The sequence below is a fragment of the Peromyscus eremicus genome, chromosome 2, assembly GCF_949786415.1.
Source record: "Peromyscus eremicus chromosome 2, PerEre_H2_v1, whole genome shotgun sequence".
Taxonomy (NCBI): domain Eukaryota; kingdom Metazoa; phylum Chordata; class Mammalia; order Rodentia; family Cricetidae; genus Peromyscus; species Peromyscus eremicus.
Window position 1 is genome coordinate 21,580,808 of NC_081417.1, and position 11,912 is coordinate 21,592,719.

The following is an 11,912-nucleotide window of genomic DNA, read 5'->3' on the forward strand; positions in this document are numbered from 1 at the left end:
TTCCAGAGGTATCATGAACCTAGTTATACTGTAAAACCATAAGGAAAAAGACAACATGGTACCAACACAAAACAGACATGTAGACCAACGCCATAAAATAGAGGACTCAAAAATAAACCCACTATACTAGTTTGTTTTCTATTGCTGTGATAAAAACACTAACCAAAATCAACATGGAGAGAAATGGGTTTACTTGGCTTACATTTCCAAATCACAGTCCATCACTGAGGGAAAGCAAAGCATGAACTCGAGGCAGGAAACTGGAGCCAGGAACTGAAGCAGCAATCATAGTGAAACTCTGCTTATTAGCTTTGCTCTTCTGGTTTGCTTAATCACCTATCCTGAATAGCCCAGGCCTCCTAACCAGGCCTGGTACTACACACACTGGGCTGTGACCTCCTCTATTATCAATCAAGAAAATACCCAACATACATGCACCTGAGCCAATATGATGATAGAGGTAGTTCTTCAATTTGGATTCCTTTTTCCTGGATACGTCTAGGCTTTTGTCAAAAAATAACCAGTACACCCCAACAGGTACAGCTACATAATCCTTGACAAAGATGTCAGAAACATAATTTGAAAAAAAGACAGACTTTTCATCAAATGGTGTTGAGAACACTGGACATCCACCGGGAAAAGAGTAAAGTTCATTCATATCTCACCTGCATAGGAATGAATTAAGAACAGATCAATGACCATAATTTATAACCTCAAACAGTGAAACAACTAGTGGAAAACACTTCAAAATATAGACACAAGCAAGAACGTTCTGAAAATGACCCCAATAGAATGTGAACTAACCCTAAGAACTGTCAAGTAGAATTACATGAAATTAGAGAGCTTCTGCACTGCCAAGCAAACAACCAGCAGACTGAGGAGACAGGCTAGATGTGGGAGGAAATCTTTGCCAGCTTTACTACATCGACGGGGCTAATATTTAAAATATATTAAAAACTGAAAAATTAAAACTCAAACTCAAACCTTCCAATCAATAAATGGGCCGGTGAACTGAATAGATATTTCTGAGAGCATAAAACATTAATGGCCAATGAACATGTTTTAAAGTGTTTAAAATCCTCAGTTTTCAAGTAAATACAAATTGAAACTAATTGCAAATTTTATTTCACCCCAGACAGAATGGCTAACATCAAGAAAACAAGTGAGTCAACTTGGCAGTGAATGCTGATAATCTCAGCACTCAGGAGGCAGAGGCAGGCAGACCTCTGACAATCAGCCTGTTCTACAAAAGTTCAAGGCCAGCAAGAGATACAGTAAGATCTTGTCTAAAAAAGAGAGAAGAAAATAACTGAGAAGGTTGTCTTTCATAAACCTGCATTTATGCACATATATATGAATATAACAATAAAATTCAAAGAAAAGGAGGCTGTCAACTTGAGAGAAGGGATCATGGGAGAGGTTCTGGAGAGCATAGCCCATAGGAGCCGGGGGAAGGAAAGGGAAGGGAGAGGGAGACACTGATGTAATTGTATTTCAACTAAAAACATATTTAAAAGACGGAACTATTTACACATACAGCTAGATGAATCTCAAAATGAATTATGTTAAGTAAAAGAATAAGATTCAAAAGACCCTGAATATGTGACATTCTGAAACAAGCAAAAGTCTAATGATAGAGGCCAAATCAGCCAGTGCCTGAGGACTGGGGAGGAATATTTGACTATACAGAAGAGGTTAGTGGGTATTTGGGAAAGTAATAGAATTGTTCCATATCTTGATTACAGTGGTGTTAAGAAAATGAAATGGTGGTTATGCATTTATCTATGAAGATCTATGCACCAAAGAACAAATTTTACTATTTTTAAATTAAAAATAAAAATTAAAAACCAAAAGAAAGAAAGAAGAAAAGAAAACAACACAGACACCAGCGACAGCTGGTGGGCACGGGTGTGTGGCGAAACAGGAAGCTGTAATCACTGCTGACGTGTGAACTGGTGGAGCCGCTCTGGAAATCAGCATTTAGACTTCCCAAAAACCTAAATCAGACATCCCTGCTATGAGTGAGTCAGGAGAGAAAAGCAGAGAACACTTGGGGGACATGAGAAGGGAGAGAGAGTAAGCCGTCACCCCGTAATCTAGCTGAAGCCTTTTCTTCAGCAGAGCAAGGACGCCTGCACAGTTAGCAACTGCGTGAGGTCCTGTTCCCTTCCCCACTGTAAACCTGTATTTTCTAGACTGTCACGAGAAACCATGTGGAGAACACATGTACTGAAGGCTTGGTGCAAATTTAGTGGCTTCTGGCCCCCCTTTATCAGATTGTAGTTTCAACTGGTGTGTCTCTGGAGCAACCTGACATATCTCTATTATGAGAAAAAGGAAGAGGAGAAAACAGTTTCTTAGCAACTTTTAAGATGTAGCCTCCAGATTGGTATATATGACTAATGCTAAGACAATTGTTTGCTCTTCTTAGAGAGTCCTGTACCACCCTTGGGTGTGCCTTACGCTCTTCTGAGTATCTTTCACTTAACCTTCTTGTTTAAGGCTATGTTAAAATAGCTTTCATATAATTCCCAACTCTGATCCACTATACTAGTTAATTTTGATATTTTTTTCATCATCAAATCATAAATCCTTATTTGGCCTGAGTTGGGGTCCTAAAAATCTAGCTCCTTAAGCTGCCCAGGGTGTCAGGGTAGGGCTATGTCTCTGTCACATCACTGCTGATGTAATCACTCCTGGAAACTTCTCAAAGAACTCAAAGTCCCACCGCAAAGATAATTGCACATCTGTAATATTGACGCATTATTAACAATAGTAAGTTTGGTGATGTTTCCTTTGTGCACCCCAATAAAGTTTCTCTGAGGATCAGAGTAAAAAGCCAGCCCACTATATTAAACATAGAAGTCAGGCAATGGTAGCACATGCCTTTAATCCTAGCATTCGGGAGGCAGAGATTCATCTGGATCTCTGTGAGTTCAAGGCCACACTGGGAACAGAGCCAGGCTTGGTGTCACACTCCTTTAAATTCCTACAGTAGTTGGAATTTAAAGGTCCAGAGGTCTGTACAGACAGATGGGAAGTGACAGAGCTGGGCAGAAAGAAGAAGTGATGTAGCTGAGTAGTGAGAGAAAGTAAGAGGGCAGGGACAGAAAGGCATACAGGAAGGAGGTCTCTTTGGAAGCTGAAGAGTTGGTGAGGTGAGGATGGTTGTGGGCTTCTCCTATTCCCTGATCTCTCAGTTTTTACCCCAATTTCTGGCTCCAGGTTTGTTTGTTTTTTTTAATTAATAAGACCATTTAGCAATTCGTCTTACAAGTGAGATGTCCATCAGCAGATGAATAGATAAAGAAAGTAAGTTATATATTCACAATGAAATTTTATTGAGCTATAAAAATGTGAAGTCATTACATCTGTAGGAATATTGATGCAACTGGAAAACCTCATGGTAAACAAAATAAACCAGTAAAATAGAAAGACAAAAGACAAGCACTGAATGTTTTCCCTCATACCCTTATACGTGGATCCGGATTTTAATGCTATATTATATATATTTTAATGTGTATATTATATATATATATGAGTGAAAATATATAATTCAGGAAACTACAGAAGGATATGAGAGTGAAAAGAATAATGTTAAGGGGAGACTAGGAAAGGAAAAGAGGGTATAAGGAAGCAGAAGGAAGGCTGGTCTGGGAAAAGGAGTCTAACTGTACTGAGCTGAAGTGGACTAAAGTAAGACGATCAGCAAATACATAGTATTACCAAAACACCACAATGAACTCATTCCTTCAATACTAATTTTCGAAAGACTAATAAGATTTAAATTATGTGTAGTATGTTTGTCTGATTTAAACACAAAATTAACTAGAAACAAATTCTCATTTTATCAGTTGGTATCAAGTGATAATGAGAGAGAAAACACATCAGTTATTTTAATGTAAAACAGCAAAACAAAAACAACAACAACAAAACAGATGCAGAGAATTGTCAGACAGGTTCCAGATGGAAGAAGCAAAGGAGAAAGAAGCACCAAGTGAAACTCAGGAAATAGCTCCCACAGTATTTCTGGTGAAGCAGAAAGGAATGGTTGAATTATTCAACTCTTTGGCTGCTGTATATTCATTATTAGGATAGGAAAGAAAACAATGATGAGGACATACAAGAAACAGAACAGAAAAAGCACTGAACATGTCATGTTCTTTAGCCTTAGCTTCATCTGCCTTCCAATCTCTCTCTAACACAATGGACTGATTTGAACAGCAAGCAGAGCATCAGGTTTAAGAAGAGACAACAGTTCAACAAATTATATAAAAATCAGGATGATTTTACTATATTCAAAAAATTAGATACAACACAACCATTAAGATGAATGAAGTATATGCATGTATGTTATTAAGAAAAGACACTCCTGTTATACAGTATGAATGTATATAGTATCATTGAATAAAAATAATGTTATGTAAGAGAATAAAATATCTTACCACACATACCTTTAAAAAGATATCCCATGTTCATTGAAAGTATCAATACTTTTTAAATGCCCATACTACCCCATATTGTTTATAATTTCAATGCAACCCTACAAAAATCTCAGTGTTATTTTTCACCAGTATAGAAAGTCAATCTTAAAACTCATGGAGGGCAACAACAAAAGACTGCACAATCAAAGAAATCTTTAATGAAATGATCAAAGCTTATTCAAAAGAAAAACTTTATTAAAAGATTATAATCAAAATGGCATGACATTGCAATAAACATAGACCTGGCAATGAACAGAATCAGATTTTTAAAATCCATTCACTTATCTTCAGCTAATTTTCAATAATGGTCCTGAGAGCACAAATGCAGAAAAGATAATCTCTTTAAGAACCGGCACTGGAAAAATTGAATGTCCACGTGAAGAAGAAAAAAAAAAAAGATAAAAATGTTGGTCTTTTTTTCACATGGTATTAAAAAGTCAGCTCAAATGAATTAAATATTTGACTACAAAACCTGAAATTGCAAAATCCTAAGGTAGGTGGACAGGAAAAAAGCTGCAACAGTATGGGTGAGAGAAATACTTTTTTGTATATAACACCAAAAAGCCATGGACAATAAAAACAAAAGAGAAAAATGAAATACATGCACATAAAAATTCACTGAGCAGTAAAGAATCAGTTAACACTGAAGAGATGTGTACAGAATGAGCAGGAATACTGGAAAGCCATGTATGTAAGGGATTGCCTGTGGCTTTTCCTAGGGAGACACCAACAGCTGGGAAAAAATGGATAGTAGCTGTCAAGAGATGCCCGATAGTCAGACTCTCTAGTTCAATAGTTTTGTCCAAATTTGTATTCTGGGTGTGATAAAACACTGACCAAAAACAACTTTGGGGGTGAGCAAAGCATTTACTTTATCTTATAGGTTAAAGTCCATCATCTTGAGAAATCTTGAGAAGTCATCATCTAGGGAAGTCTGTGTGCTAGAGAGCTTTCCCATTCTCCTGTACCCATATGCCACTCTTGTGAGCATTTGAATATCTAATTAAACCTAAAAATCCCCCTTATGCCTGACCCTCCATCACCACTTCCCAAAGGTCAGTATTGACAGATTTAAGGGATGATGATAACCATTTTAACCATAGAAGAAATTTATATTAATAGAAATGAAAACAGTAGGACACAGTGAGAGATTTTGGCCACCTCATAAAAGATATAAACATCAGATTATAGACAATGAATTGTAATCTATGATTTGGAGAACATTAGAACCCTAAGCTTCAGAGTAGAAATTAATGTGATGAAATTTCTTTACTCATTTCACAAAAATAAGTATCTGGTTCCTGTTACATATTGGAAGGAAGACCAGGGGTTAGTTCAGTGACAGATAGAGTCTGGACCTAACTGGCTGAGGAACTGACATTACAGTAGCACTGATAACAGAATTCTAATTTATGAGGTAGACTGAGGACAGAACAGTAGCAGTCCTCGGTGAGACCCAGGCCAACACGTAGTGGACAGATCTGACTTGCAAAGGTTTTCGTTTTCTTTACAATTTCCTATTCAGGTATAATTGTGTTCAAGCTGAAATCATGGAATTTAATTTATAAAAGCCACTCATTTATTTTTATATCAATAGATAAGAGTAGTTCTCACTCATCAAAAAGTCTTTTTGTTCTTAGAAATAGGTGGAGACTACTACAGATCCGTAACTGATCAAATGCAGAGAATAAGTGCTCACTGGGTGCCCAATACCAAATGATATATTTCTAATGTAACCCATACACCCAAGGCTCAGTGAAAATCAAGGAAGTGGGTATGGAAAGGTTCTAAGAGTGATAAGACTAAGCTGTCTGCTGCAAGACAGCATCTACTATATATAACAGAGAAATTCCACGCAAGAAATCTCAACAATATGGCTGCCTAAACAAGACCTGCATAATGATAACACATTATTGACATGCCAAGCTGGAGGGAAGAATTTCTTAAGGTCCCACCCCCATCCCCCCACCCCCGATGAAGAGCTATAGGCAATCAACTCAATCTCACAGGAAACTCCTAGACTGTCAGGATCTTACTATGTTTCTGACTTTTCTTCCATGATGTTCCCTGAGCCTAAAGTGCAGAAGTGTTTGTACATGAATCCCTTGGAACTGGGCTCTAAAACTCTTCATTTTGATTGTGATTTTCCCTAGTGGTCTTTGTCTGTTTCAAAGAGAAGTTTCTATGATGAGGTGAAAACTACATTTCTCTGTGCATAAACTCACGATTATAGATTTTGTTAGGGATTATTCTACTTTAGTAAATTAGTGATTGAAGATTCTCCTCTAGTAACAATAATTTGATTAATTTTTGATAGTCAACTTTCTAGGTCATCTCATAAGCTCATTTGTTGACTCTAGGGGATGAGCCCTCTCATACGGCAAACAATCCAAGTGGTCAGCAATAAACACAAGTACATATGAAGAACACTAAATGGATTCACTAGGTTTTCTTGTTTTTTATTGTTTTTGGTTTTGTGTGTGTGTGTGTGTGTGTGTGTGTGTGTGTGTGTGTGTGTGTGTATAACAACAATAATAATTAAGAAGAGGCCATGAGCCGGGCGGTGGTGGCGCACGCCTTTAATCCCAGCACTTGGGAGGCAGAGCCAGGCGGATCTCTGTGAGTTCGAGGCCAGCCTGGGCTACCAAGTGAGTTCCAGGAGAGGCGCAAAGCTACACAGAGAAACCCTGTCTCGAAAAACCAAAAAAAAAAAAAAAAAAAAGAAGAGGCCATGAATTTGAGACAAAATGAGGGAACATGATAGAATGTTTGGGGAATGATAGAAATACAGTGTTCCAATAGGAAATTCTTAAAAATAATTAAGAATTTATATTAGAAATCTATTCAAAATTGTCTAACCAAGGTGTGCAGATATTGAGATAGTTGTAACAACTGTAATTTTAAAAAGAAATATTTTTTCTTTTTTAACAAGGCCTTGGTGTATAACCCAGACAAATCATCCTGTCTTCTGCCTGGAATGCTACAGAGCTGGGTTTATAGGCCTGTACCACATTACCCGGCTTCCTTTTTTGTTTTCCTTTTGTTTATTTTTGTTTTCCAATGAAGCATTCAATTTTCACCCATGGTATTAACAACAAAAAGTGACTTTTACTCTGAAAAACAATTTTTAAAATCTTCCAATGCCATGTTCCCCGAGTTGTCTCCGGAATTATCCTTACTTACTGTTTCTATAAGTGTAGAGAAACACACAAATGTTCAGCCATTTATTCTTTTTCTATTTTCTTGGAATTTCTGTTCTCATCCTCATTTCTTTTATATTCCCTTGTCTTTTTGTGTTATTTCTTTAAGTGTGACAATACACTTCTATGATTTTCTTCTCTACCAACAAGCCCCTCTGCCCTTGCTTCCGCCCTCACCTCTAGAGGTTTGAGTAGTTTAAGATGTTAAAATGGTGCCACATTCCCTTTTCTAAATACATGTTTTGAGTCTCCTTTCATAGTGAACTACTAAAGGACTCTCAAATTACAGAAAATGCCCTTGAAGTCTTAGGAATGGCAGCATGGTATTTCCAGGCTTTCAGAGAATGTACACTTTAAGATGGAAAAGAGCAGAGAACCATTCACTTAAGAGTTCTCCCTTACTTCTGAATTCCCTAAAGTGTCTGCAGTCTTGAACTCTTTTATTTTCCTTCTATATCCTAATAAGTTAGAACCAGTAAAATACACCTACAAATGTCTTGCAAACCTTGAGTGTTTTGCAGCCTGGCAAAGCACACAGCCATTACACTAATTCCTCCCTGATGATCTAGTAGTTAAAGTGTACAATCTATCTTTAATCTTTCCTCAGAAAGATAAACCTAAGAAAGGTGAGGAAAACAGAGGAACATTGTATTAATGAAAACAAAGCTCTCTAGACCACCCTCCTAACCACAAGGCAAGGGTGAAGGCGGACTCCTGTATTTCACTAACACTCTTTCCCTTCCTTCTGGTGTTTCAAGAGATCAATTTATACTAGTGGGTCAGTGTGAACGCTTCCACTGTCCACCGTTTCACTCAGATGGGAAAACCACTGTATGCTCTTCTAACTGCAAGATCTTTGAAGTAATTCTCATCTAGAATAAAATGTGAAAATACACTTTTGCTTCTGAAAAAAAAAAAAACAACTCCCTTTCCTGGGCTTATTAAGCTGTGAAGAATCCTGAGTCAAAAGCAGGAGGTTATAGAAAACCGGAAACTGACTCAGGAGGCTGGCCTGTGTGCACTGTCTGGGAATCATAATTTCCCAGGCAACGAGAACCAGAGCAATGCTTGAAGAGCTGTGATATGTGGAGTCCCTTGAATCAGGAGGTTAGCAGACAAGATGGAATTGATGTCTCTGTTGATGCTATTGTTTTCATGAGTAGAGTTCATTTACATGAGGATATTCTGAGGAACCTCCACCCCTTCCCAACTGTGACTCCTACTATGATATATAAGCCTCTTTACCTTTGATTATGAGAGAGAGCTTGCATTCTTTTTTCCTTTCCCTTGTAAGTAATTTCCACAGACAGCTTTGAAACATCAATGCGTTGTGTTACAGGTCTGGAAATCACAAGTCTGAAGTAGGTCACTGAGCGAGAATCAAGTTATCAGCAGGGTTGTGATACTCCTGAGGCACTAGGGAAGAATTCATGGCTGTCTTTGCTAGCTTCTTGACACTGCCCAGATGCATCCCTGTCTCACGTCTTCCCTCATTTTCAAAGGTAGCAATGGCCAGTCAAGTCTTTTTCACATCTCCTTTCTCTGATAAGTCTTTATGATTTCAGTATGCACTGTGGTGTCTGAGGTTCCCCCCAGCTCAAGAGCAGCTGATTTAGCTGCCTTAAATCTGCCTGTAAACATAACAACTCCCTTGCCTTGTCAGCATCTTAGCGGATTCCTAGTTTCTGGAACTCAGGACGTGGCTACCGTTGATAGGCATTGCTCTGCTTACCACAGACTTCACAAGGTTTTGGTGAGGCATAAATGAAACAATACGAAAAGTACTTATACATTGTCTGTAGAAAGTGTTCAGTAAATGTTATTCACATGAACATATTTAAAAGGAAAGCAAATATGCATCCCCAAGTTTAATTTTACTGACCAAATGCAAAGCAAACAAAGATGTGTATAGTGGCTAGATGTTGTGGGCATTTAACCAAACATCCCTATTTATGTACATTGTACTTTTACAGCTCTAATATAAAACAGGTTGCATCACTCAACAGACAAAGAATCACCACTCTCAGGTTTCATGAGATTATTGTTTCAGCTGTGACAACAAAGCACGCCAAGGAAAACTGTAGACTTGCTGGAGTTAACACAAAGCCTGAGCCATTAAGCAAGCAGGACGCATCTCCAAAGGGCAGTCACAGGCACAGAGCATCCTCTAAAGATCTCTACAGAGAAAATGAGGAGCGCTGCTGTCTGCTGCTCTCCATTATGCTCCATTCAGCTCTGAGATCTAAATTACTGCCGATTTTTCATCTTTAATCACTTCACAGAAGTCAAGTGTCCTTGGAAGAGACTGCAGAGGGCAGCACACATCTCATCCCATTGATTCTAAATTAATTTGATCTTTTAACTCACAGCTATTGCACTTCCTGGGCTGATAAAAAAAAATCTTAGGGTAGTTTATTTTTTCACAAATAAAACCTGACAGTGGATGGTTTAGGGGCAAAATTACTTGAATAAGTATTTCCACTTAAATAGAAGTAGAAAATTTTGAATACATATAAGAATACTTTTACTATAGGAATAAATATAAAAAATAACAAATATAGCAGTTAATTATAAGGACTTTGTATAATATATATTTAATATTTTACATAATTGATATGTATATACACAGACATATATGTGTATTATACTCCTTCAAAAGGTATAAGTTTCTGTTTTTAATATCTTTTCTCTAGAAATGATGACAGTGAAATTTTAAACTTTATCTAGAACTTAACTTTCACAAGAAGATAGAAGAAAATACTAGAAGTAAGTCTCTAGTGAGCTTTGAGTCATGAGTACTACCTATGTTACCTAAAGTTGTTTTTAAATTTCAACACAGGCATTGTCGCCTGTTATTTTTAAGTACACTGGTATCGAACAGATCTAAGAGTTGTACAGTTTTAGCCCTACATAATACCCTAGTATAACTTCCTGAACTTATATTGACTACACATGATTAATACTGTCCAATGTCTAAATTACAAAATATTTAATTCTGTGTTTATAATTTCTATGACATGATAAACCAAAAGCTCAAGTATAAAAGTGAAATAGAAATACATTTCACTCAAGAGAATGGAAATTACCTTTTTTTCCCATTATAAACTTAAAATGAGAATTCTCTAGTGAAAATGTACTCAGAATAGTAGGACCAACTCAGTGTAGAGAACACAAGGTTGACCAGAAACAGATGCCTGTAGTTTCCTGTAATCTCAAAGGGATTCCATTTCTCTCTTACTTGAAAGGATTTTTGAATTTATATAGAAGGGGCATATTGTTGAAGCCCTAAGATCTCACCAAGATCTTCATTTTACAAAGAAAACAGTATTTCAGAACTAAATAATGGAAATAGTCTCAAATAGGCAAAGCCAGGCTTGTACAACTGTGTTCTTCCATTACTAGGCTGTAAGTAAGAACCTCTCAAATCCCTATTTTTCACAATGAAGCAAGTACCACTGGAAACAATAATGAAGGCATGAGAACTTCATAAAAGTGTCACTTACCAGGTATGCTGCGAAGCGGAGGAGGAGGCACATTGTTAATGGCCACCATGTGAGCCAGAATAGCTGTTGGAAGAGAATTCATAGGCATTTTGGCAGCTTATGAAGCAGATGGGCAGAGACTACTTAACTGGCAGAGGACCATCTCTATCTTTGTAGCATCATAAAGCAGAACTTTCAAAGTCCTCTCTAATAGGCCAAGCTCACAGAATCTTCTTGTTCACACTTATGATGTAAGAATGAGGTCTAGATCAGGAAGAACTCTAGTTCAGTGGAATAATGAAAAAAGTAATGTGAGCTCCAGGGCTAAGGAAAATGAGGAATGACACTGTAATTCACAAGGCAGACACAATCTAATCAAACTACTCATAAGGTTTAAGTTACAGTTTTTTGGTTGTTTTCCATAATTTAGAATCCTTTTCTTTCCCACCTGGCAATAGCAAATCAAAGGCCATTTTGTAGCACCAGCAACAACAAAAAAGTAGAATTATTCTAGTCTCTCTGTCCATAACAAAGGGCAAACCATCATTCTAATTATCACAGATCAATAATCATCCCTGCATACACATGACCAAGTTGTACTGTTGTGTGGCATGAATGTCAGTTGTTTTTATCACAATGACCAAAGCTAGTTTGAGTGTTGGTATGTTGGGAAGTGGAGGTAGAAGCACTGTTGATAGCTATCATGTTAGGCAAACTACTAGAAGAGAAGAATAGAATCTTGACAG

At 37.3% G+C, this 11,912-nt stretch overlaps 1 protein-coding gene across 1 annotated transcript in view; it reads right to left on the reverse strand.

Annotated features, from left to right (window-relative positions):
• The window catches only part of Cnbd1 (cyclic nucleotide binding domain containing 1), a 367,762-nt gene extending 356,410 nt beyond the window's left edge, over nucleotides 1-11,352 (reverse strand). The window contains exon 1 of the mRNA XM_059253897.1: nucleotides 11,188-11,352. Coding sequence (XP_059109880.1) covers nucleotides 11,188-11,275 — 88 coding nt within the window. The 5' untranslated portion in view covers nucleotides 11,276-11,352. The remainder of the gene's footprint in view (nucleotides 1-11,187) is intronic.
• Nucleotides 11,353-11,912: the final 560 nt, after the last annotated feature.